This window comes from Gouania willdenowi, chromosome 6 (genome assembly GCF_900634775.1).
Source record: "Gouania willdenowi chromosome 6, fGouWil2.1, whole genome shotgun sequence".
Classification (NCBI taxonomy): Eukaryota; Metazoa; Chordata; class Actinopteri; order Blenniiformes; family Gobiesocidae; genus Gouania; species Gouania willdenowi.
In genome coordinates, this window is record NC_041049.1 from 67,726,430 (window position 1) to 67,754,429 (window position 28,000).

General features: G+C 37.0%; 2 protein-coding genes across 6 annotated transcripts; one reads left to right on the top strand and one right to left on the bottom strand.

The window, feature by feature from the left end:
- The first annotated feature begins 920 nt into the window (after positions 1-920).
- On the top strand, positions 921-13,070 carry LOC114464451 (G/T mismatch-specific thymine DNA glycosylase-like). Of its 2 annotated transcripts, XM_028448647.1 has the most exons (11): positions 921-1,069; positions 3,555-3,630; positions 5,677-5,843; positions 7,567-7,868; positions 7,945-8,014; positions 8,201-8,336; positions 8,509-8,591; positions 8,678-8,772; positions 10,419-10,590; positions 10,928-11,089; positions 12,325-13,070. In XM_028448647.1, the coding sequence occupies exons 2-11, from the start codon at positions 3,572-3,574 to the stop codon at positions 12,450-12,452; spliced, it is 1,374 nt and encodes a 457-aa protein (XP_028304448.1). In that variant the 5' UTR covers positions 921-1,069; positions 3,555-3,571; the 3' UTR covers positions 12,453-13,070. The 2 variants fall into 2 exon arrangements, with proteins under 2 accessions (XP_028304448.1, XP_028304449.1); XM_028448648.1 differs by lacking the exon at positions 3,555-3,630.
- A 70-nt stretch (positions 13,071-13,140) lies between these two features.
- On the bottom strand, positions 13,141-27,936 carry LOC114464453 (patatin-like phospholipase domain-containing protein 2). Of its 4 annotated transcripts, XM_028448650.1 has the most exons (10): positions 27,314-27,936; positions 21,936-22,168; positions 21,747-21,812; positions 20,023-20,232; positions 19,872-19,932; positions 19,627-19,788; positions 16,608-16,749; positions 16,432-16,497; positions 15,169-15,268; positions 13,141-13,611 (listed from the first exon to the last, which is right to left on the bottom strand). In XM_028448650.1, exons 1-9 carry the CDS (start codon positions 27,501-27,503, stop codon positions 15,187-15,189), a joined length of 1,212 nt encoding a protein of 403 aa, XP_028304451.1. In that variant the 5' UTR covers positions 27,504-27,936; the 3' UTR covers positions 13,141-13,611; positions 15,169-15,186. The 4 variants fall into 4 exon arrangements, with proteins under 4 accessions (XP_028304451.1, XP_028304452.1, XP_028304450.1 ...); XM_028448651.1 differs by having other exon boundaries at positions 13,141-15,268; positions 21,936-22,165; XM_028448649.1 differs by having other exon boundaries at positions 13,141-15,268.
- Positions 27,937-28,000: the final 64 nt, after the last annotated feature.

Consider the following 28,000-nt stretch of genomic DNA (forward strand, 5'->3'; position numbering starts at 1 on the left):
GGGAAATATTTACATTTGTAAATTAAGCTTTAGTTATTTGAACCTGAAATAAGAAAGAAATATCACTGTAGACCATTTATAAAATAAGTTAATAATAAAACCTAAATGTCTAGTAACTTAGCATGAGATAATGACAGCACTTGCAGCAATTATTGAGTATTTATTGTTATAAATATTAAGTAATATTAGATTAAGAGGGAAATATTCCAGGGAATACATTTAGGCAATGTAAAATGCTAGTATTTATTAGAATTTTGGTTATTTTACATTTTATTATAGCGTTATTACGCCATAATTATTGTAGTACTGAATCAATAGGTACAGACAAATACAGCTTACAATGTTTTCCTTATGTTAGTGAAAGAGAAAACAATTAAATTCAATATTTTAATGACTAAAAGGTTTAGTGGACTAATAATAGAGCATAGATACAAAATTATAGAACATGCCAAACTCCAGACAGAAAGGAGCTACAGTTGTGTTTAAAGTCTTGTTTTAATATTTATTGTTAAGTTTAATCGAAATGATAAATCTTCTTAAACACAGTTTGGGAATATATGAACAGTTTTGTGCTAACCAATAATTTTTTGGAGCACAATAAATGAGTGATAGAGCATGACGACAACAAAACTACCCGAAACTACAAGCAGTGCCCTTTAATTGGACATCCAGCCAATAGCAAACAACCTCGCGCAGTTTAAAAGACACGCAGCTCATACCATCTCTACAGATGGGGGGGGTTTGGTTTTTACATTAGGAACCAGGGTGTAATTTAATTAACTGTATGAAATAATTTCTCAAATGCATGTTAATAGGTCTCTAATAAATTGAAGAAAGAGCTTGGAATAATATTTTGACAAATGTAACGGACATATTTAAATAAAGTTATTTTTTAACACCCCCGTGGATCTAGCAATGACTGCTCGGATGTCAGAGCTGACCGGCAGGCTTGTCATGTCTTTGTTGCCTCTGTAGTCCCTTTAATATTGCCAATAGTATAACAAGAATAGATGGAATTATAAACGCTAACCTCACATAAGAGTCTTTACTGAAACCTCGCCGACAACAGGTATGTTTGACCTAATGAATCAATCTGAGCTGTGAGCCGCTTTTAAGCTTTTTACACAAGCCATTCATCCATGAAAAGTTAGCTCAGCATGGTTAGCGGCTAACATTAGCTGCAGTTTTGGCACTATTTTTCATACTTTGTGGTACATTTTACATCACTACACTGATAATATAAGGTGTGGTTTTTCGTGCACGTGTCAGCCATTAATTTTTACGATCTATTATATATTAGAAAAACGATAGTTTAATCGGGGCTAGCCTGCTGGTTATCCTTTATCTGGCAAAGCAAACAGTAAAGAAGCCCTGCGTGGATCAGTGATGAACACCCTGTATGTTGCCAAAAATGATCAAGATTGCTACATTTGCACACACATGATCTTATTATCATGATTGTATTAATGTGTAGGGACTGTGTTTTAATTGGTCCTCTTGTATATTGTTAGGTCAGGCACTGATGTGGACAAAAAGGCCTTGTTTTAGGTGCTGAGATCAGGCTAGTCTAAATCATTCACACCAAACTCACCCATCTCTGTTTTGATGGATAATATTTTGTTTACTGGTGGACAGTGTATTGATACTAAACTGGGATCTGTATCCAATCTAGTCACCACAAAGAAGACAATCAAAATGGCTTTCATACTGAAGCATCTGTCTCAGACTGCTTGGATGCTAATGGAAGCACTGGTGTTTTCCTACTGGGCAAAGTTGACGCAGATAGATTTTTAATATTTTTTTATTTTTTAATATTTTAAGCTTTTGTTCTACATTTTGAAAATGTTTTTAATAAATAAAATGCAAACCGCAGTTAATACACAATTTGCTATTAACTCCTGATTAAGAGAAGTGGAAGTGTTTGTTGGAGTTTAAGCGAAATATCTCCAATCTTCAAAAATTAACTTTTACATTATTTTTATTTCAAACATGTCGTTGAATTAGGGATGCACCAAAATAAAAATTCTCAGCTGAAGCCGAAAATGGGGAAACCAAGGCCAAAAACCTGAAACACAGAAATAAATTATTAGTACTAGGGGTGTGTATTGCTTGGCATCTGGCGATAAGATTTGTATTCTGATACATCGGTCACTATACGATACAATACATCCCGATATTAAAGTTAGTAAAGTAAGGCAATTATTGCGTTTTTTTTTTTTTTTTTTTTTTTTAAAGAAACAACTAATCTGTTAATGTGTTCACCTTCATTAGAACATTATGTATGAAATATGTTTTATTGGCATATTTTACACTCAAAACATTGGCTTTAACATGTCATGTGCCAACAACTTAAAATAAAAAGTAACATACAATCTGCCTGTGGCTTTTAAACCAACTTTGACTTTAGTGCAACTTAACTGAGGTATATGCCGAGAACAACAAATAAATACAGAAAGTAAGTACTTTCTTTCTAGATTTTATTGAAAAAACACAAGCTGGTCAACATGCCCAGGTTTCAGTGCACTTCTTTGTGTAGTTACAATGTCTCCTGTAGTCGAAAATACTGGTTAAATAAAGGGGGGAAAAAAATCGACATGGATGCATTTTGAATCGATCCGAGAATCGTGAGACGTAATAACACGATATATCGCCGAAAAGATTTTTTTCAACACCCCTAATTAGTACCATTGCATTAATGGCTCTAAGTATGTACTAACATCACTAAAATCAGGGCAATGCAATTGCATACATTAATATTACTTTATTTATCTGAATTAGGACATTACATATCAATCAATGTGTCAGCAAACAGCGTCAACATAAATATGCCAGAGTTAGCACAATAGCTAAATTTCATTCGTTGGCCAAAAGGCAGGTAACCGTGATGTAGCGTACAGTTGAACAATAACATTTGTTATACAGTTAAGCAACATCACACAATGAGACAAACGTTAAACTGACTGACGACAGAAAACACGATAACACATCTACTATTTACAATAGAAAACACAGCAGTCAGGAGTTAAAAGAGCTTAGAAAAGTACAATATTATCTGTGGATGTATGACTGCTTCAAAAAAATAAATAATAAATTAGAAAATATGTATATAGATAGATAGATATTTTATTCATCCCCATTCATTTAGCACTGGCATACCAACAATCCACAAGATAAAATGAATCAAAGTTTTACAGACTGACTTATTATACACAGGTGTTATTCTGTGATGGTATAATATTGCCATGGTGCTTGATTTGATACAGACGTAGTTGTTGCTGTAAACCTTTTTGATAATAAGTGCAAGAGCAGATGAAACATATGCATAATGTGAGACAGTCGTATTGATTTAATGCATGTTTAATATTGTCATTTTGTGTGTGTTCTTCTGCCTTAGTTTTCATTTTTAGTTTGTTTTGTGTTTTCAGTTGATTTTATTGCTTTTGAACCCTTCTGACCACAATGTGCAGGCACATGCATTCACTTTCAAAAACTGACACGCTCTCAAATGCTGAAAATCCTGTTGATGCTGATGAATTCTGATCTGTTTGATTAAGTCAAACGGCCTAAAAAGATGGACGAAAAGCTGAATGGATCGCTGCCTGTTGTCTCTCCGGAGTATCTCCAACAGTGGTGAGTGTTCCTCCTCACCGCAGTGCAGCGTGGCTACACAGGACAGGACCCCCACTAGATCACTGCAAACACACACTGAGCTATACAAGACTAGTCAAAGAAATGAAAGCATGTGCACTTATTATTTGTTTTGCATTGTGGTATTTACTTTGGTCATTCTTTGATTATGGTGGTGACTTCTTCCTCCATTTACAGTTTGTGTTTTGCGGTTTTTTTTTCTTTTTTCAGTTGAATCCAGGCTGTTATTAGTTTAGTTTTTATGTATCATTATCTTGCTATGACTCGGTTTGATCATGTTCATCACAAAGACACTCTTCCTAGAGCACAAACTTCCACCAAGCGCCAAATATCCTCTAGATATTCAGTGATCATGGTTCCATTATCATTCACACTTTGAAGGCTTGTAAGCAATTTCTATTCCCCATTAATAATGATACAGTAGGTCCAAATGTATGGGCATTAGGGATGGGTGAGTTTTCTATTTTGCTGATATAGAAAATTAAAATATCGCCTATATTGATATATTTTTTATAGCTTGTTTTGTTTAAAAATACTTGTTTTAGGAGTCGCTGCTTTCACTACTTCTCAGAATAGCATTAAAAGCACAGTTAGCTGGTGTTTGTGAGTGCGTCCTAACCCAGACCTTCCCCTTAAACAAGCCCCACTACAGAACTCACTCACACATGCTGTCCTTTTAAGGAGAAAAAGCCAAAAGTGGCACATATTGTGCAACTGTTTTGTTAGTAAATGTGCCTGTGTGGCATTTTGTATCAGCAAATTTCAGACTTCATTTCAAATGAAATTATTGAGATTTATATCACATATCACCATTTTGAGAAAAAATATCGAAATATGAGTTTTGGGCCATATCGCCCAGTCCTTATTGAGCATCCCCACTTTTTGATGAACCAACCTGATATGACCGAGTCAAATACAAACTGAGATATGATTTTTTTTTTTTTAAATTTGCCAATAATGAGAAATGGGGATTTTTAAAACTGATCCTGAATCAGTATATTGATCAAATCCCCTTCAAAACTTAATGGAATCAATCATCCATAGTGTTGTAAGGTCTATCTTTGGTTAAATCTTTGCCAAAACTTGCTAAGTTCTTTTGACGTAATCCTGCGAACAGATAAATAAACATTAGTAAAGATATTAGCTCCTTGGCAAAGGTTAAAATAGAGCGAGTCAGACACTTTCTGCATTAAAATGAATGAATCTGTGCTACTCCATGATTGTTCTACTTCTCTCTGTGTCATGTAGGGTCAGACCTTTACCCTGAGACTGATCTCTCCCTATGTGATCCTCTGCTCCATACTCTACCCTGTAATCTCTACCATAAATGATGAGCATGATGAGCTCTTTAGGTTTCAAGTAGGGACGTTCCGATACCACTTTCTTCATGTACGAGTACCTATTAATGCAAATAAGAAATATTTGAAGAAGAGCTATGATGCTGTTCTTCAAATATTTCCAATATTTTCTCTCCAACTTTATTTAGAACATAAACAAATGTTTTTTTTTTATTTTATTTTTTTTTTAAACTGCTAACATTGTTCTGTTCCCATCAAACTGCCTCATTAAATGATAAAAATCCAGTTTATTAAGGCTATAATTACATCTCTGGTATTGGACCTGATATCGATATGGAGACATTTCTAGTTTGAAGCTAATCCCGACTAGACTTAGTTGCTTTTGAATTCAAAGACCGTAGTTTGAGGGACACTTAAAATGTGTTTTATGCGTTTACACATATTGTTTTAAAAAGGTATGTTGAGCAATAATAATCATTAAATATTTCTGTACATCATTTTCTCCCTAATTTTCCTCTTTTGGTGCAATTTATGTTGTGCTAGAACGACTGTTATTTCTGGCACACAAACACCTAAACTAGTGTCAGTATTTTTATTTTTCCATCAGTTGAACTATAATATGATGAAGTATTAGTTTGTTGTTAGTATGTTTTGTTATAAAGTGTCATAAAGTCTTTTCCCTCTGCACATTTCACTTCCGAGATCATTCAAATGTGTTTTTGTACCGCAGGGTCCAGTCCACACAGCAGTTCCACGCTCTTCAAGCTCAGTATTCAAACTTTCCTCCTAACCATCAGTTCCGCTACCCCGAGAATCCGAGTGGAGAGGGAGCCATGGCGCACATGGCAAACCCAGAACCTGTGATGGACCATCAGGAACCTGCAAACCTGTCTAAACGTACTGATGATATCTTTACTTTGGCACACCTTCACTGTTTTTACTATTTTACACAGATACAACACACATGTTTTTCAGTTACAATTACGTTTTAAATTACCCATGTTCAATTAGAATTAAAATATGATTACAGTGACCGGCATGTTTTCCAATTACAATTAAATTACAATTATTTTTTATCCCCAGAAAGTCAATTACAATTACTAAAGTTCTATTACGATAAATCACAATTACTGAGCCTGAAATAAATAACCTAATAAAAGTTAACCTTACTCTTGTGCTAGCTTTCTGTTAGCATCTCTTATGATAATGGGTGCAATTATCTATCATCTAATTTCTTTCCTTGTTAGGCTTCCTAATCAATGAAAATATAGGTTTTAATATTTTTGGTGTGGGTGTCTAAGCATTTTTTGTGTCAGTTTACCCCTCGATTTAATTTTTTTTTAATGAAGCTTGATGTGAAACATATTTTAATAATTGTTAACTACATACAGCATGTGTAGAACTGTACATAGAACTGTAACATGGTTCCCCATTTTTGTGTTAAATTATAATTGACCATTTTTGTAGAATTTTCATGGAAATTACAATTACAAAGTAAATGATCTAAACTCAATTACAATGTAATTACTAGTACAACAGCAACAGATTTTTAAAATTACAATCATAATTTTGCCATAATTGTTATTAATTGTCAATTACGCGATTACAATTATAATTGACCCCAACAATGGTGGCCACAAAATCTTTACTGACATGTTTAATAAATGGATATTCTTATCTTTCCAATAAAACAGCACAAAGGCTTGATTTAGTGTTATTTCTAAAGGTTTTATCCCTAATTGGTATTTGTGTGACTGAAGACATAGCATATGTTTCTTGTAGAAAGCCACAGAAGACGCTAGAAGTCCTTTTGGTTGTTTTAAAGGGATACAAAGAACTGACAGACTATATTATATTATTATTATATTACTATATTATATGTAACCTTTACTAGTAGGAATGAATGGCGATTCAAAATCTGCAGATACAATAAAAAACACTTTAAATGTACACTTGTGGAGCTCGACATGTTTTTCCAACTGTAAGGGAATGAATATTACTCAAGGAAGAGCTTCATTAATTTAATTCCAACTGGTTTTATCAAATTAAAGGCATCCAATGGTTCTGTGATGGATTGCGTATCACTATAAGGGCGTTTGGTTAGCAGCTTTAGAATTACTCTTTACCCAGGAACAACGCCCATTTCCACCGTAGTATTCTGTTGACCAATGAAAGATGAATATATTGTATACTGTATACACATAATTAAAGCATTGCAGCAAACATTCAATTGTGAAGGCTGGTTTCAACCATAATGTTTATGTTTGTTCCCCAAATTATTGGATAACAAAGTAAATCTCTTTGAAGGAAAGATCATCTACCTGTACTCATTGGAAATTGTATGATAGAACTTTAAAAAAAAAATGCTTTAGTGATAATACACAGATTTAAGCATGCTTTAAAAGTCTTTTCTTGGTTACAATAATTTTATTGTTGAGCTTTTTCAGCAGCGAATTGTTAGCAATGAATAGTGTGTAGTCGCCACAGTGAGAGCTAAAGGTACATTTGGTGATATTAATTCACCAGTTTTGGCTTTTTTGTTGAAACTTTACACTCCAACTCCAGCCAACATACAATTTCCACATCTTTATGACATCGCCTCTCCTACTCCTTGTGCTAGCTCCGGCAAAGAAGAGAGGCAGACCAGCTCAACCCAAAGAACCAAAACCACCCAAACCACCTAAAGTCCCAAAGGCCCCAAAGCCACCGAAGCCACCGAAGGACCCAAATGCACCAAAGGCCAAGCCCGGTCCCAAACCTAAAAAAGCTGCTGAGGGTGAGGCGGACGGCAAGCAGGAGAAGATTGATGAGAGCTTTAAGAAAGTGAGGAGGAAAGTGGATCGATTCAAGGGAATGTCTGAGGAAGAGGTGATGAAGAAGACTCTGCCAGACCTGCTGGACTACAACCTGGACTACGTTATTGTAAGACTGAGCCCTGCATCGGAAGAATGTGTGGGAGTTTTGGTCATTTTGTTGAACAGCTGCTGTTTGTGTTTAGATTGGGATCAATCCTGGACTCATGGCAGCTTTCATCGGCCGATGGTTTCCAGGTCCTGGAAATCATTTCTGTAAGTGAATAAAAATAATATTTATGTGTATTACTGCAAGTACGACTTTAGGCTCTGTAGTGGAAATAAAAAAGCATGTGAATCGTACTTCTATGAAAGTTTACAAGTCCTCACGTTGATTCCTTTGATCCAGCCTGGATCTCATGACTCCATTTAACTCTTACAAACTCACTTTTTTGGTTCCAGGGAAGTGTCTGTTCCTATCTGGATTCACAGAGGAGCAGCTAAACCACATGCACGACACCACACTGCCTGTCAAGTACAAAATGGGCTTCACCAACATGGTGGCCAGAGCAACTCCAGGGAGCAAAGACCTGTCGAGGTGTGAGAGGAAGAGCATTTTATATTTCAGACTAGTTTCTGATTCAAGGCACTTGGGGTCAGGGTTTAACGCAAATGATAAACTCTGTAAAAGAGGCTTTAATCAGTGAGATCAATGTGACTTTATGTTGAAGCATTGCTTCATTAACACCACACTGTTTTCATTTTACCAGTAAAGAGCTGCGTGAAGGCGGCACAATACTCGTGGAGAAGTTGAAGAAGTTCAAGCCTCTAATTGCTGTTTTTAATGGAAAATGTAAGCAGTTCCTTCCCCCAGTGATAAATACATAACATACCGGGTTGTTCCTCTGAATTGTGATATCTTGGTTTGTTCTCTCATAGGTATCTATGAAATGTTCTGCAGAGAGTTGTTTGGTAAAAAACCAAAGAAACTTGACTTTGGTTTGCAACCACACAAGATCCCCGACTGTGACGTGGTAAGAGCTCTGATATGTTATGAAATGCTTCTCAGGACGTACAGTATATCAAAGGTCCAGTATTATGCTATTTTTTACCCATCTCCAGTTGTTCTAAGAACCCCAACAACATAATATTTGAGGTTTATTTTCCCACACTTGCCTGTTTTCTGGAGTGTTTGCCCTCTGAAAAGTGACTTTCAGAGCACGTCTAAAAACAGGCCTTCATGTATATGCATGAGTAGGCGTAAACACACATGCTACATCAGTGCTGCTTCAGTGTGTGTGTTTATTGCAGCAGCAGCAGCAATAAATCAGTAACAGTCTTCCTTCTCCTCCTCACCTCTTCTGACCACAGGAATTGTCCATTTAAGACGATAGTCCATTATTGTGTCCGACCGCTGCGTCGCATTGGGTCACAAATACGTCAGATCATTTCATAAAGGCAATACAAGGTGGTGTAACAGCTACTAAAAGTGAAACTGTGGCCGCAATGAAGTAAACGCTCAACTATCAGCTGAGTCAGCTGTTTCAAACACTCACATGAGCTGCTATGTTGCTTTCTTTTCATCCGCACCTCCTCTGGGGCCTGAAAAATGGTGTTAAAAAAGTAAAACTTCAGATGTTTAAATCTGTGTAGGACTGGATCCACGCACCTCTCCTGTGAACATCTAAATCAGCGTGGATGTGAGCGCACATATGTCTACACCACCATTTACATATGCAAGTCATATTTAAATGAGATTCCCACCGGGGAGTCCCCTCAGCTTGACAAGAAAAGCCTGCGCTCTAATCACCAGTAATACAGGAAAGAAGAGATCTTTTTTTAAACATTATTAGACCGACAGTATCGTGTAAGACGGAGATGATTCAACAGTTAAGATACTAATTAATATAAACGCTAATATAGACACACGTAGTCCGCTGAATGCTTGGATGTGGGTGTGTTAAGAACTGGGAGTAGGATTAAGGAAGAGAGGGAAAATGGTATATACTACTAATAATAATTATAATAATCGCAAAATATGGCGTTCTTGATCGCGCACATCAGGCTTAATGTTTGTCTCTGTCTCCATCTGATCATCAAACAGGCTGTGAATTATGTAACAGGTAAATGTAACTCAGTGGAAAAGGCTTTGTCGGGTTAGAGTTAGGTTGTCAGTCGTGTGTGTGTGTGTGTCTGTGGCTGCTAATGATGGCTAGACAGAAAGTGTTAAAGTGTTCAGACGTAATTGTCTGTAACTCAGAGGATGTCTGACCACCTGCATGGAGATCACAGTGCACAGAGCTTTGCCAGGTAGTGAACAACATGAGGCTGACTCATATTAAACAGATATAAAAACTGTAACTCACAAAAAGTGTGTAAATGATACATGTGAACAGCAGCTCAGTGGTTCATGTGTGAATGTTTTGTATTATTTTGGTAGTGTGCCTCATAAATCCTTAGAATCTAAAGCACCAACTATATAGAAAGAAACTTTTTTAACTGTCCCTCTGAACGAGGCTAAAGGAATGTATATCACTGTAGCAAAACCATTATAAAGTATTTTTTTAAAAAATATAATACTGCCCCTTTAATGAAATTGCATTGATATTAACTCACTCTTCATTATTGACCACACACAGTGAAAAACTGATTATTTGGCTGTTTATTCTTTCTTCTGCAGGCTTTGTATCTTATGCCTTCTTCTAGCGCACGCTGTGCCCAGTTCCCCCGCGCTCAGGACAAAGTGCACTTCTACATCAAACTCAGAGAGCTCAGAGATCAGCTGAAAGGCGTTCGAAAAAGCACAGAGATTGAGGAGACAGACTACTCATTTGATCTTAAATTGGCTAAAGGTAAGTAAAGCCATGTTTTAGTTTTCGGTTCTTCTGAAATACCTGAGCTCCGTTTCACAAAACTGGCTCGACTGAGACTCTGAGCTAACGGAAGCTCCGAACTCTCAGTTTCAGCCAGAAATAAACTATTTCTTTCTACTTATTTACAAAATGAGATTCTTTAAAATGTGTGTTATTAATCGTTCATTCTATCATTATGCTCTATAGTTGTTTTTAAATGGTTTTCTAAGCAAAATGTTGTAGTCGGACAAAGGTTATAGAAATAATAAGAATAAGAATTGGAAATTGACAAACAAAAGCTTGAATTTGACATTTCTTTTTCTTTTGTGTTGAACAGAGGATGCTAAGAGGATGGCGATAAAGGAGGAGCATTACGACCCCGGCTACGAAGACGCTTACGGTGGAGCATATGCAGAGAGGGGAGAGGAAGAGGGCGGAGCCACGAGCCAGACCAATGGCCACTGCACGTTCTCATCCCCTGTAAACCCAGGAAACACAGGTGAGAGCTCAGCTAATGTCATTATAATACCTGAAAACGGTATGAACCGTTGTATTGTGCAAATGAAAACATGTTTTTACATAAAAGTTGTGCATGAGGTTAGAAAATTTAAATCCATTGTACTGAATTTCAGTCCTCACAATTTTCATTATTCTCCAATAAACAAAAATGACAAATCGTAATGTACAAATCACACCCCGAGTTGACTTTCTAAAGCATATTGGCACATTTTTTATATTGGCACATTTTTTTTTAAATTGACAAATATTTGTACAAACCTTCAAATCATTTTGTTAAGCAATCCACAACCTTACACCAATAACAGACAAGCACATTGGTGTTAAAGTAGTACAATTGGTGTTTAAAATCAAATTCATCATTCTTGGACGCACTCACAAATAAACTCTGAACGCACTCTGGCAGTGTTCTGCTTTTGGCTTTAAACATAAAAAAACGAATGTTTGCAGTTCAATTATATCTTTAAATTTTGATAACCCTGATTTGATAAAGGATTTGTATGATCTCTGAAACCAACTTTGTAAATAATTCTGATTTAAACAAAATGTTTGTAACAAAATCAATGGTAAACTAGGCAAGACCTGTATTCACAAGGCAAATACGTATTTAGCAATTAAAAATTGGCAAAAATGACAACCTGCATCTGGATTTCTTGACAAGTTATATAATGCAGGAAAAACAGAAGACTGACCTTGACCTTAAACATGACCTTGAGGGATGGTCAAGGTCACACATTGAAAGAAAATGTTGTTCAATGGTACCAGTCTAAGCACTGTATCTCAATTTGTGGCCAAGTTATAGGGAAAAAAGCTTTTTTTTGGTTTTTTTTTTGTGACATCATGAACTTTGACCTCTACCTATCTTTTTTTTTACTGGTAGGTCGTACAGCTTCGGTCTAATGAAATAAAATACTCCACTTGAGATGAGCTTTTCATAAATGTAAGCATCAAACTTGTACGATAAATATTCATAGAGATATGGAAACTTTGGGCTTTTGACACTTGACACGACCTTGACCTTGAGTTTGACATTTTGGCTCCAAAAAAGGTCGACAAATCATCCTGCCAAATACAATTATTGCTAGTATGTGTGTTTCCCCACACGTCAATACAATAAGTGATGTATGGCAAAAAATAATGGAACAATATAAAGTTCTCAAAATGTTGCAAGATAAAACATACTGTACTTACCCCAGCATGTGATTTGTGTATCTGCAGAAACAGCACAGGAAGTGAGCACGTCACACAGAGCCGAGGGCCAGATCTCAGACGGACAGTGGATGACACAGTCCTTTGCTGATCAGATTCCAGATATTAGCGGTGCAGCAAAAGACAGCAGCTCATGAGAAATAGAGAGAGTCTCTGCAGAGACGTGAGCGAGCTTGACTCTTCACCTGGCCTCATCAGGATGGATCTGGATTAACCTTTTAACTAGTCTCCCAGTGGAAGATAAACACTTAGATGGACTGCTTTTAGCTTCTCTGCAGAACCCGGTTTCTGCACCTTTGATTTGATACATTTATGGTCTTGTAAACATGCATAAACACCAAACACAGCATTTGTTTGGTGAATATGTGAAATCAGGGACTTGAGAATGATGCTTGACCGTGTTTGGTAAAGATCATGTATTTAAATGTTTGTACTGTACTTGACTGTACTGCACTATAATGCAGTAAAGTGGGAACATGCTCTGCTAGTGGATACGAGCGCAGATGCACCATGTGACCCTGCAGATGTTCTCCAACGTCCCTGCTTCATGATAGGTCACTGGTGGTGCTGTACCTCAGGCCTCTGAGATACACCTTTTAACCTGTTACAAACTTCACTGTGGGTTTGATTAGAATCCTTATCTCCTTTCTGTTTTAGCATTTTTTAGAAATAATTTTCTGTGTATATGAAATTGTCATTCACATGGAATTTTATGAAGCATTTTTCCAATTAAAAAAAAGTTGATGCTTTTTCTACATCTGGAGTTCATCGTTATTTGTGCACAAGGCAGTCATTCACCGAGGCTCAGCATGAACAACTCATTCATTTCTTCATTCAACCTTTATTTAATCTAAAAAAATAATTATTGAGGGGTTTTCCCTCATTTTCAACGTTGTCGAGACTACAACCAATAAAATGCATCAAAATGTATACAAAAAATACAATTAATAACAGGTTACATTCAAAAGCAGAATAGTTCGTTATCATAAACTGACCAATAGGAGCGAGTGCAGGTAAAACGTTTGTTGTAAAGTGTTCCAAATGAATGCAGCAGAGAGTCTGAAATGAAGTGTACGTGGAACTTCAAGCTTATGAGACTGATTCAACAGATAAGTAATGTATGATGGCATTTTACGAAGTATTATAAGCTTTATAAAAGAAAAAGAACCAATGGTGCAAAGCCCACTTTTTCATATAAAGTGCAATGGTGAGAGGAGAAACCTTCAGCAGTGATGAGTGGAGTCCAGATGTTTATGAGTAGGGGCGGACGTTTTGATTAAACAACATCTACATAATCTAAAACAGATAAATATAGCTTCAATGATACGTTTCTTACTTGGAATGATAAATTAGTTTTGCTCCTGTAGAAAAATCTAGTGGTTTTTCTCAATTTGCAGTTGATCAGAAATTTGATGGTGAGTTTTTGACTTAAACAAACACCAAGATATTTGTACTTGGATACTCTTCAATGCTATGTCCTGATAGGATGGTGAGGGGAAAATTAGTATCGCTGACGTCTGTGGCTTTGAAGAATAGCATGAATTTGGTCTTTCTAGGTCTTAGATCAAACAGAGAATGTTGAAATTGAAATTCTTTTGACAGGTTTCAATGATTGAATGTGCAGTATTGGCAAAGCAATATACAACTGTATCATCACCATAAAGGTGGATGTTAGAATGTATTATAGAGGATGTGATATTGTTGATACATATTGTAAATAAGGGAGGTTTGGGGCGCCGATTGTAAAGTTGTGCATGCTAAAATAAACGGCAACATTTAGCAACAAACTTTGTGTAAAAAAAAAAAGGCATGTGATTTTTTTTTTCATGTTGCTTTTGACCGGATTTACAGCATTTTTTTCTCTTAAAAATACAATTTCAATGTTAAATCTAAAATTTTAATCTAAATGTTAACTCTAAATCTGTTAAATACTGTATAAATGGTAACTAAATATTACGTAAGTATTTAGCTCATATGCAAATTCACTGTTTAGATCTAATTTTAGATTTAAATTCAACATTGACCATTCAACATGTAGATGTAACATTTAGATTTAGATTTAACTTTGACATATTTTTACGGGAGAAAAAATATCACAATTATTGCTGCAAATCTGGTCCAAAGTAACATAAAAAAATCAGATGTTTTTTTACACGTGGTTTGTTGCTAAATGTTGTTGTTTATTTTAGCATGAACAACTTTACAATCGGCGTATCCCTTTTAATGGGAGAGGTAGTCCTGGAGACATCTACAGTATATGATAGATAACCTCTCAAATAGCAGGAAATGATTAACAGTATCAAAGGCACAGTATTTCCTCTCTTCTATCTATTGACGATATGAGCGTATTATCACTTTGAGTTTCTATTGTCAGATGATCCTGTAGTTCCTCTTTTTATATTAGACATCTTTCTGATTTACAGTGATGCACAACAGGATCCTGACAACGAATGTAAAACAAAAACAAGTGAATCGTGAGGGGATAAAGGTACACACACACATGCAAATATTCTTTAGTTGCAACAGCCCTGGTGCTGAAGTCCAGTCCTCGATAGCTGTTGTCCTGCATGACATTCAGATGTCTCCCTGTTCCAACACACCTGAATATATTGACGATGTCTGTAATCGTGTAGCTCTACAGAGAGCCTAATAAATAAAAAATACCCAGGCTAGCATCTAAAACATGCAGGACAGGGACTCTCCAGGACTGGATGTAGGTGACTCACTGGGATCATTCCTTCTTATTCTTCCAATAGGATTGAAAGTTGAAGTAGTAATTTCCATCTGTCTGTCATGACCCTCAGAGGTGAGGGGTCCATGTTACCATCACTAACACGGGCTTGAATTATTAACCTTGTCTTCTTCTTGATGTCAGAGTTTGGTTGACTTCATGTCTGCTTTCTTTTTGCTGTGCTCAGTGGATCCATTGCTGCTCTGCTGCTCTGCAGTAATGCTGAAGAGCAAAAGTTAAAAGATAAAGTATAAGCATAAATGCCCAGAAAAGGAGAGTTATTATATCTGTGACAGAGGAAGCTTTGAAACTAAATGTGGGAGAAAAACTCTCAACATTATCCCATTAAACTACTACATGCTTTGTTTGTCATTTACTGCCATGCTTCAAGCCTTGCATAATGTTAAATATCATAAAACCGTTGTTTAATTTGATGAATTTGAAGCCAGTGGTGAACTGGCCATCTGGCATATCAGACATCATCCCAGTGGCTTGTCGACCCAAAGTGGGTCGGTTAGTCCACTATGTTTTTAATTTTGTATGATTATTTTTGACATGACTTATCAGAAGGCGTATGGAACAGTGCAAGTTTCTTCATTTTCTAAATTCCCTCCAATGTGACTCACAAAAATTGAATAAGAGGTGGCAAAAACGTGGCAAGAAAAGAGTGAAAAGCAACCGAAAAAGGCCAAAAGCAGCCAAGAGTGCCAAAATATTGGGCAAAAAAAGGAAACGGGTGGTATGTAATGGCAAAGGGGAGCTTAAATGGCAAACAATAGTGAGAAATGGCAAATATATGAAACAAAATTAAGCTAAATGAAGGAAAAAATTGAAACAAGTGATGTTTATTTGGCAAAGATAGTATCTTTGGATGAAAAGTCACAAAAATTGTTACAAAAGGGAAAACAAATTGGATAAAAGTGTCAAAAAAACAATGAAAATGGACAATTAATTGGGGAAAAAATCAATATTTATTGGCAAAAGGTAGCTGGAATCTTAAAGTGTCAACACGTTTTGAAAAGGGGCAAAAATGGGACAAAGGAAGTTGCAAAATAGCCAAAAAAATAGGTTAAAAGGGGTTAAAAAGATTCCCCCTTTTAAGGTTTTCTGGAGAAATAATAATTAGCATTAAGACATAATGAGGCACATGATGAAAATGACTGACTTAATAACGACTTCCACGTGGTGTCTGATAATGTAGTGGGCTGGTCTGGACAGAAAATGCCAGGGATACATCATTGTCCCAGTGCACCCCTGGGTGAAGCTGGTTGCCATGTGAGTTAGTCTTTAGTAAGATGTTGGTGAAATGGTGCCATTGGTCGCGGGGGTCACGTCCATTTTCCTGTGTATTTCTAACCCTGGGACACTTTCAAACAAACACACACCTCTTCAGAGGACTGCCTTCACCTCTCAAGGACTGCCCGTAAACGTCTATGGATAACACCAGGAACCTGGAAATCCAGAACACAGCACACTATGAGGACCATGATATCCAGGCTTTTCACTGCACTCTTAGGTCCAAAAGTTTTTCATCTTTCATATTTTTACTTCATCACCTTACATTTTGGTGAGGAAGAAGATCGTCTGGATGGGCAGGAACACGAGGGCCAGCAGAAACACAACCAGTCTCAATAAATAGGAGTCTGTGAGCCTCGACCACCAAGTAACGCCGTCGTTTCTGTCCCTGCACGCCTCGCACAGCACTGACAAAACATATGACACACAGTTCAGACCATCCTTATGGGGCACCGATTGTAAAGTTGTGCATGCTAAAATAAACAACAACTTTTTGCAACATTTAGCAACAAACTACATTTTAAAAACATGTGAGGTTTTTTTTATTTTACTTTTGACCAAATTTACAGCAATATTTGTGAAATTTGAGACATTTTTTTCTCATAAAAATGTAATGTCGATGTTAAATCTAAATGTTAAATCTAAATCTAAATGTTAAATCTAAATCTAAATGTTAAATTTAAATGCTAAATGTTAAATTTAAATCTTAAATGTTAAATCTAAATGTCACGGTTGAAACTAAATATTATACTGACCGGAAGTACCAAAATAAAAGCTTGTTCCGGTGAATTTGGATATTAGCTAAATATTTGGACTATGAGGACTCTTGGAATGGAATTAAGAAGTTTTGACGTATTGCAGACAAACAAATACATAAATAAGTGCCACTGAAATAGTACCTCCATCCATCCATTTTCCAACCGTTTGCTCCTTTTCAGGGTTGTAAGGAGGCAATTAATTATAACATTCAACGAGAAATAACACCGAAAATCTGGAAATCAAAACCAATCAAAAACCAAGGCTTAGATCAGCTGCGAGAGAGATGTTCAAGACTTAGAAAACAATTTAGTGGTTTTTTTTTCTGATGCAGAATGATATCTGCTTGTTATTTTTTTAAATACACACAGGGGTCAGCATGCGTCTATCGCAGCTTACATTGAGGACCACCCTAGACAGGACACGATCCTGTCACAAGACCCAATAAACACATAACACCACTTTGCAAAAGACACACCTCAGCAACACGGTGACCATCAGATTATCTTTACAACGTTTGACTTTGTCACCAGACATGGACACACACACACACACACACACACACACATGTTTACTCCCCCTCACATAGACACACCACGCCATAAACACATGACAATCACCAGGTAACCTTTGTTCTATTAATACTAAAACAAAATACACACAAAAGCAAACTTGCCACCTTTGACATCCATACACACGTCAACACAAGCCCACTTCCCTCACAAGCACAAACATGCTGATAAAAAGGTGCAGTTTATACACGTCTAACATGATATTAATCTATATATTTATCCCACAAACACACATAGGTGCACGTAAAAAGGTGCTTTTTGTATTGAAATCTATTTACTCGCTTTTTTTACTTTTACCTGTCAGTGTACATCTCATTACTTGTCTAGTCTATAAATATAAAGGCAGAAGTGTTGATGATGTTTCCTTGATGACCCTAACACAGTAAAACATGTCGAATTTAAGCACTGGGTGTGTATCAAATGTGCCTGTTTCCATCCCTTATAATGTTGCTATTGAACCAAAGTATACCCCCCTCCATTATGAAGTCATCCTTGTCATTAAAGGTCCAGTATTATGCTATTTTCCACCATCTGTAATTGTTCTAAGAACCCCAACTACATAGTATTTGTGGTTTTTTTTCCCAAACTCGCCTGTTTTCTGGAGTTTTAGCCCTCTGAAAAGTTATTTTCAAAGCACTCCTAAAAACAGGCTGTTTTTGGACCTTCATGCATATGCATGAGTAGGCCTATCACAGCAGCAGCAGTAAATCATTAACAGTCTAATTTCTCCTCCTCACCTCTTCTGACCACAGATCTAGTCCAATGTTTTGTCCAACCGCTGCGTTGCATTGGGTCACAAACACGTCAAGATCATCGCATAAAAACGATACGACGTGGTATAACGGATGCCACAAATGAAACTGATTGTGACTGCTCGCACTGCGCCGCATGGAAGTAAACTCTCAACTGTCAGCTGTTTTAAACACTCACATGAGCTGCTATGTCTCATCCTTGTCCTCCTCACCCCTTCTGTCAACAGGAATAGTCCATCTAGGACGATAGTTCATTGTTTTGTGCAACCACTGCGTCGCATTGGGTCACATGTCAGAATGTCCCATAAAGGCAATACAAGGTGGTATAACGGCTGATAAAAGTGAAACTGATTGTGAGCGCTCACGCTGCTCTTCGGATTCTCTATATACTCAACATAAAGATATTAACTGTGATATTAACCTGCCTTTGCTATGTTTGTTTAACCTGTGAGGTAGTTTGAGAGGGAGGAGTTCACATTCTTGTGTAGGGTAGGAGGAGCCAGGATTGTCAGAAGGAGGAGTTTCCACCTTATGACGTAATATTGGGGGAAAAAATCCAACTCGCCTGTTTGGAGCTACCTTTTTACAAAATGTGGAATAACAAGGGAGAGAGGAAACAAAAGTTTTTCAACTTTGACCCTCTGAATGAGGCTAAAGGAATGTATATCACTGTAGCAAAACCATTATAAAGTACATCATTTCAAATCCAACCATTCACTGCCATTGACGCACATGTACGTCAATTATGTTTTTCAATGGGGGTTGCTAGGAGACACTGTGGCGTAGCTCTCCCATGAATATCAGACTTGTATTGTGATGTAGTGACCAACTGGTGCCCATAGGTGGCAGCACTGCAACTTTGGCTCAGGGATTAGCCGCGATGGGCATATATAGTTGAGAAGAGGTCTCAAGTTGACGAGGGAGAAAATGGCGCAACGGGAGAAGGTGCAGTTCAAGCAACTCACACTCGAGCAGAGCATGTGTTGACCTAAGTCGACTATTGAGAGTGTCGCGATCGTGAAAGAAGACGATCGACAACCCTGGCCAAGCGGTGAGACTCTAGTCAAAGTACACAATATTCTGTGGGTCTTAAAAGATCAGTCAAAATGCTCTAAAATGGCTGGCAGTGAGGGGGATATCTGTTCTGAAAATGGCTGGCAGCCAATGAGTTAATGTCCCACTCACACCCTCAGGTCTTTCTCACCTTTCATGATGTGCACAGGGAGATTCTCTATGGCCCTCAAGTTCCCGTTCAGTATCTTGTAGTTCGTTGCTCTCCAGTTATTTGCTGAAGCTTCATCCAAGCCTCCTCCAGCTGCCTCAGCCACCATCACACTGCGAGGAACAGGCTGTACTCTGAGCAGATCTTAAATCGACAGTGGGTCGGTGAAGTTTGTTGATTTACCAATAAACGTAAAAGCTTACCTGTGAGTTAGATAAAGAACTCACCTCTTTCTCTGAGGAAGCGAAGAGCGTCTTTGTATCCATTATAGCAGATCTCAGCCAGAGTCTTCTCAGAAGAGATAAAGACGAAGGATAAACATCAGTAATCACACATCTGGGAAACTGAAGATTTCAACAAACTTAAAGATGGACCCACCTCAGGTTTTTGAGGAAGGAATGACGTACAGATACGGTGCACATTGCCCGTGTTGACCTGGATGCTGACGTTGCCGTAACTGGCCTCAAAGAAGTTGTATGTTCCCTCTCGGGGGCAAATGTCACTCTCGCCTGAGAATGGAGCCACAATGATGGTGTTTCTCTGCTCACACAGGGGCACGTTGTTGCTCAGGGCTCCATCCATGTAGCGCTGAGAGGAGAAACACTTTTATCTAGGGTTCACATTCAAAGTGAAACCCTGAAAACTTAAAATAAATACAAATACGTAGGCCTCAGTGGCTTAAAGCCAATACTGCTACAAGCTAGTTTGGCAAGGTTAGCTTTGTGCTTGATGTAATATTTGATTGTGTATTTTGGGTTTATTTCTACATATCAATCATTTTGTGGGTTATCAACTTTTTAAAGTAGGCAACGGTGGACTGGGACAAAAACGCAACCCTGGCATTTGGTGTCTGAGCTGTTATTAAGTCAGTGATGCTCAACATGACTCTTTGTGTTTTAATTTTGATTATTATTTCCCCAGAAAACCTTAAAAGGGGAAAGCATTTTAACCCCTTTTTACATTTCCTTTGTCCCATTTTTGCCTCTTTTTAAAAAGTTCTGACACTTTTTTCACACTTTAACTTCCTTTTGCAAATAAATATCACTTGTTTTCTATTGTTCTTTCTGACACTTTTATCCAATTTTTGTGATTCTTTGATTTTTTTGGCCACTTTTCATCCAAATAAGTTAACTTTTGCCCAATACATACCACTTTTTTCCTTTTTTTTCTCTACATTTTGCCTCTTTTTGTTGAACATTTTTGCCCTTTTTCACTATTGTTTGCCACATTTTGCCCAATTTGAGATTACGTGCCACTTGATTCACTCTTTTCTTGCCAAATTTTCACCACTTTTGGACCATTTTTGGCCACCACTTACAACGTCTGCCTGCAGTCGCTCGTCAAAAAAACAAAACAAAAAAAAAACACACTGAACCAGCCCACTTTGGGTCTTTGCCTTGTTTTGCCCGTCTATAGGTTTAACCATGCTGGACAGGTCAAGGGTGAAAGCTGGTTCATACAACAATAAATGTCCTGGTCCTCCAGTTTGGAGGTTGTGCTGACAACTTAACCCCATAAAAAAAAAATGTTTTTAAATGTTATCGAATAGTCAGGAACCTACACCAGAGTTTGACGGACGATTTGTGCAGACTATGAAATTGAATCCTGGTGGCACCACTGCTTTGCACCAACTACCAAGTCAAATTCCTTGTGCTGTTTTAAACTGTACTTAGCAAATAAAACCTTTCTGATTCTGATTCTAATTAATCCATATTTTTTTAACGGTCTTTTATTTTTACTTTTATTTATTTAATTATGTACATTTTCTTTTCTTTCTTCCTTTTCTCTGTTTTAATATTTATTTTTTTAATTCAATATTCTGGAGCATCTGTAAAAAAAAATAAAAAGCTATTTTCCCCTTGGATAAATAAGGTAATTCTGATTCTGAGGCAGCAATGGCAGTCCTAGGTCATGGTCTTATGTGCACAAGTACACCAAGTATTGAGATAAAAAATGATGTCACACAGCAGAAGTCCGAAGTAAAATAAATTTATTTATTCATCTTGTGCGCCATCTTTTTTTTCTGGTCCTAAAAGAGTAGCTGCACCCAATAATGGAAGCACTATATTTTCCTCATACAACAAACACAAGAGGACACTCACCACTCCCTGATAGGAGGGTGCTGTGAAGCCAGAATAAGCAGGAAAAAAGCAGCTGCACATGAGAACCTGCAAAATAATAATAATTATATATATATTTATATATATATACATATATATATTTAAAAAAAAAAAAAAAAACAGGTGAGAGCAGCACCTTCAATCTGTGGCGATCAGACCTTTGTGTGTTACCTGAATGAGGTCCTCTCTGCTGGCAAACTCTGACACCAACACATTCTGGCCGTCAACCATGCGAGTGAGGGACACACAGAGCTTTCCAGAGGCTCGTAGGTGGGCGTCCTCTGGGAGTTTATCTAGCAGGGTGACTTGCAGTGTACGCAGTAGACTGAAGGTTGGGTGAAAAACTCCCAAAGTGTGCTTTCTGGCCTCTTTTGCTGCAGTCAGGATAGCAACACAGAGTTCTTCTGGAAAGAAAAGGTTGAGTAATAGTCTGGTGCGGTATGTCACAAATTTGACTAAACTTAAAAGTTCTTGCCAAAATTTATCTTATTGTTTGTTTTTGTTTTTCTTGTTTAGGGGTCAAATAAGCCTGAAATATCATTCTTCAATTTTTTCCACCCCTCAACCTCAGTTTATGACACCATTTTTAAATTGACTGTCTCCAGGTTGAATATGTCACATGATGACCTTTCTAAGTCACATACAAACAAAAACTCGGTGTCTAAACCTATGTTTTTGACTATAAGTAATATCCTGGTATAAATTTTAAATTATTATGGAATGGCTGCCATCTTAAAAATCCAATATGGCCGCCAGAAAATACTAAATTTTCCATTGTTTTCAATTAATGATTGTTGTGATGGATTTTACCAGAATTTTGTTTTAGACTATCCGGCTTCAATAACCTATAGTGATGTTCAGGTTTATCTCTAATGGTTTTCATTATAAATTTATATTAACAAGTTATAGAATTTCCACATGGCTGGAAGTCATTATTTCATATATCATACATACAATTAATGTATACCAGATTTAACAATACCTTGCATACAGCGATTCAGAATTTCCTTCATGTTATCAGTTTTAAATGTGATAATTTGTTTTCTTCCAACCAATCCAACATGGGCAAGACCAAGGAGCTGTCTAAAGACACCAGAGACAAAATTATAGACCTGTACAAGGCTGGGATGTATGCTTCTGATGTATTTTCCAGACTGTAAACAGCTTGCTTTCCAATATTAATGTATTACATTCCTTTGGAAATCCACAGTTATGTCACTCCAGGCTATAAGTCGCATGTGGAACATTAAGATTGCTTTTAATTGGCTTGATCCAATGCTGATTTTTTTTTTATTTCTGAGGTACACTATTGGCTAAAGAAGGTCCTATTCAATAATCAGCTTAGCCAATCAGAGCATAGTTGGGGGCGGGCTCTGTCGAAAGCTATTTCCCCCCAAATAACTCTTTCACTGCATTCCTGTGAGTTTATACAAACATCTACAATCACATGCACCTCCTCATTGCTCCATATGTGCATATCAGTCTATTCTTGCTGAGACCTTTGTTCACTTTTAGCCAAGAACTCCGACCACATCTTTGTTGTGTGTATGGAAATGTATACACAACGGCCCTCATTTATCAACATTGCATGAAAACAGGTGTAAATCTGAGTTCGTAGTTGAACAATCCCGTGCGTACAAATAATCAGTTGTTAATTAATGTGGTGGCTGAATTTGATCTTCAATAACATGTTACACCCTCAAATATTCCTGGTTTGGAGGCCCCGCCCACTGAGGTCAAACAAACACTGGCAAGGAAATAAACGTTTCTGAGATGAAAATCACAGCTGAGGTGAAGTAAAACAAACATGTGCTTTTTTCACGCGTGAAAACATTTAATCACCCAATGGAAGAGAATAAGTGAGGAAGTGAACAGCGTTTCTGAACAAACTCGGGCTGAGGTTTGAATTAAACTCTCAATAACTAACTTAAGTTAACCAATACCTAATGGTGGTTTAAATGAAATGTTACCAACCCACAGCCTAAAAGCATAAATTCCTGCTATTTGATCAAGAATCAAGACAATTCTTTAAAATGTGGTCAAGAAAAAGTGGACTTTCAACCAAAGTGCAGCCCCAGTACTGAAGAAACTTTTGTACATGTGAAACCTATTGTAAACCTATTGCAAAAAGTCCATCACTGTTTACTTTCAAAAACTGTAAAACATATTAAACCATCCTCCAATAATATATTTTTCATCAAACGTGCTACAGCACATCTTCAGACTGTCCAACACAAACCAACCACACGGATTTTTCATTGATCAAAAATGTCGCTGTAAGACTGTAAATGGTGACGTAAACATATACTTTAAATATTCTTGCTAAATACATTTTCAGTGTTCATTGTGAAGTTGTTGTGAATGATGTTTGGATAATATTTTGAATTTCACTCTCATGCGAACAATTGGAGTCAATGTAAAAACGGCTTTTTAAAAAACAAATTACTGTCAGATGATGTTCACTGATTGTAGTTGCTAAGGTTAAGTATTGTTGTTGTTGCACATCGCCACCTACTGTACTGGAGTCTGTAAATCTTGGCACCATCTATACAACATTGCTAAGATGTTTGCTTATAATGTAACCTACTGGTTAGTTTAGGACCATTTTGAGGGGACTTCATCTTAGTAGATGTTTAAACTCACACAAAGACACAGCCTCATAAAATGGACTTGACGAGAGGTCACTGAAGATAATGATTCTAGGAGCCAGCTACAAATTAGAGCCCAAAGGCCCCCCATCATGTCGTTAGTAATCAGAGGAAGACCAGCAAAAATGGTGGAGAATGGACTCTGAAATGATAGAAAACATCTAAAAAAGGATCGAGTCAGACGGTAGACGTCTCATTGCATCTAGAGCAGCTGAAGGAAGCAGGGAACCACAATTGTGCTTGTAGCTTTCAGGGATATTGATGAATAAATCTAATCATCTGTTTGAGGTGATCAAAGAAAGAAATGGAATCATGTCCAGGTCATTGCAAACAGCAGCAAAAAGTTCTACGCTGACATTACCAACATCTCTATGCTGTCTAGGTACAATATGTATTTTTGTCTTAATAACTGAATTTTTAAAAGCCCTTTAAAATCTGCCTTTAATTGCTAACAACTGCCGTCTTGTACTTAGTCAGTTAGTGACGCAACATGTGACATTTCCATGTGCTAATTAATTAGCTCAGTGACATGCCTGTAGATGATATTCCATCTTGAAATAGTGTCCTTGAGCAAAACACTCTCAGTTGCTGCAAATTGTGAATGAGCAACTTTGTCATTAAAGCACTTTTTAAAATAAGTAAATTTTTAACAATTACTATTTACCAAAAAATTTCCATTTGCCTAAAACTGCCTGGCCCTGACTATTGCTGCGCAGCATCTATAATTGTCCTTGTTGTTTGCTCACATATGATCTTGTTTTTTGACTCCACGCATTATAATTGATCCACGCTCAGAGAATGGATTTGTAACAGTTTTGTTTTGATGTTTTCTATCCTCAGTTATATCTGACATGGTTGAGGAGCATTTCACAGCTTGATCCAGCTGACAATGAGCCGGTCAGCAGCCAGTCAGCAGCAGGCGTGTCTCCCCCATGGTGGATGTGGGGGATGAGACTCCCACACTTTCATAAAAATAAAACAATCATCCCCCTCACTTTTTACAGAGGGATTCATTGTTGAAAATGTATTGGTCCAGGAAGATTGATTGAATGGTGAACAAGTCAATCACAGTCAGCCATTTAAAGAAGCTGCTGTTCCAAGAAAGTAAACAAAGAGTTAACAGTGAGTAACGTGAAAGTAAAGTGGCAAACAATTATTAACAGGTGGTAAAAATAGTCCAAAAGTGACAAAAATATGGCAAGTAAAGAGTGAAAAGTGACAAAAATGGTCCAAAAGCAGTCAAGAGAGGCAAAAAACAAACAAAAATAAATAAATACAAAAAAGAGGAAACTGGTAGTATGTAATGGCAAAAGGAAGCTTAAATGAACAAAATGTGGCAAACATTAGTGAAAAAGGGCAAAAATGTGGAACAAATTGTAAAGGAAAAAAGGAAAAAAATCTTATTTATTGGGGGCAAAAGGTTGCTTATTTGGATGAAAAGTGCCAAAAAAGGGCTAAAGAATTGACAAAAATTGGATAAAAGTGTCAAAAAGAAAATGGACAAAAATTAGGACAAAGAGATATTTATTGGCAAAAGGAAGTTAAATCTGAAAAAACAAAAAAGTGTCACAAAAAAAATAAAAAATGGGACAAAGGAAGTTGCAAAATAGCCAAGGAAAAAGGTATAAAGGGGTTAAAAAGTTTCCCCTTTTAAGGTTTTCTGGGGGAATAATAATGAAAATGAAGACATCAAGAGCCACATGTTGAGCACCACTGACTTAATAATAGCTTTATCATGGTTTTAGTAAACTGATTTGATAAACTAAGTTGGGAGTTGAGGGTTGCCCCCCTACCCTTAGGACACCCCTTACTTTTAAAATCGCTGCTCCACCCCCATGTCACAGACATGCTGGTCCACATGCCTGTGATCTGAGGTAATGAACTATAGCAAGACTGACCTGTAGGTTTGTTTTTCTCACTTCTACCACAGTTTTTAGTGACCAACAGAAAATATTTCATTCTAAACTAAATTAATAATGTCCAACGCATTCCATATGTTTTGTACAATTTTTGACTACACTTAGAAAACACAAAGATAATATTGTTTGTCAGAAAACTGGGTTCAATATGGTCAGCAGAGGTGTAAAGGGCACTGATATATGATATCCTACTGAAGTAGAAGTACTGTTACTTGCTTTAATTTGTATTCAAGTACAACTAAGTTCTACTACATAGTAGCTCAATTATATAGTACTTAATAGTACTATTTACTTTCACCCCCCACATTTATTTTTGGTAATAAATGTTGCCATGGTTGCCTTGCATACAGTAAACATCTCATTTATAAACTTAAAAAGGAAGAGACCAAATCTTGCACAATTGGAACTTCATTTATTTTCCACAAAAGCATCTGTAAAAAAATAAAAGGTTTGTCAAAATGTACAATAATTAAAAAAATAAAATAAAAAAAACCCAATGAATTCAATTCGAAATTTAAAATAATTATCAGGTTCTAAGCATAGGTACATTTATGAACTCTAAAACTGAGAAAAGAACCAGCATTCACTGCTGTTTTAGTGCCATACATTACATTTAATCTGATTGGTCGGCTATGATGTGATGCATTTGATTGTTGTCTGGTCATTGAATTTTTTTGTAGTTTTTTGTAGTTTCACAATGTCTGTTGATCATTTTAAAACAAAAATTATAATTTATGATTACACGGTTGGGTGTAGGAATGTAATCAGTTATTTTATTTCTTTTAAAACGCACTTAAGTACAAGTAAAATTATTGATTTAGAAATTTACTCAAAAAAGTACAAGTACTCATAAAAGCAACTCAATTACAGTAACATGAGTACTTGTAATCCGTTCCTTTCACCTGTGGTGGTCACAGTAATAACTAGCTATGTTGTGATTTAGTAACAGCCAAACCAGTCCTTCCCAGTGAACTGGACTCACCAATGGGGATCCCAACAGTCAGAGCAGCTGCCACCAAACATCCAGATGAGGCTCCACAGATTTTAGATGCTCCATGAACCAGCTGTGGCACCCGTTCCAGGATACAGCTCAAAGCCCCCACGTAGTAAATACTCCTAAAGCCACAGCCAGCAAAGGAGATGTTCCACTCCTCCTGCCAGTCAAACACCATCGTCCCTGTTTTCCAGTGTCGAAAAGGTGGATCAAGCACTAACCAAGTTCATGTTCACTGTCCTCCTCAGGGTTTTCTTTAACATCTTCATTCAACATTCAGCTTCCTTCACTGTTGAATGAACCTTATCTGCACTGTGCTCAGAGGCGACTGGGCAGTGCTTGTGGGGTTACAGTATGAACTTACACAACATACCGTACGAGGATCAAACATCACGTTACAAAATAGAAAACAAGCTGGAGTCACTAGTACTCTGACCACAATTAGAGCAGCTGCATAACACGTGACCCAGTTTTATAACATGCTTAAGTCCATCCACTCTGCAGAGCCTATGACCAGGACTTACTTCTTAAAAAATAATAATGATAATAATAATATTACAATTTTTGGATGGAAATTGTTGTTTTCAAGCTGTGACTCACTCTGTGTATATTTGAACCATCAACTTGAGGTGGACATTGATCTGTGGTGGAGTTGCCTTGAGCTTTAGGGCTTTT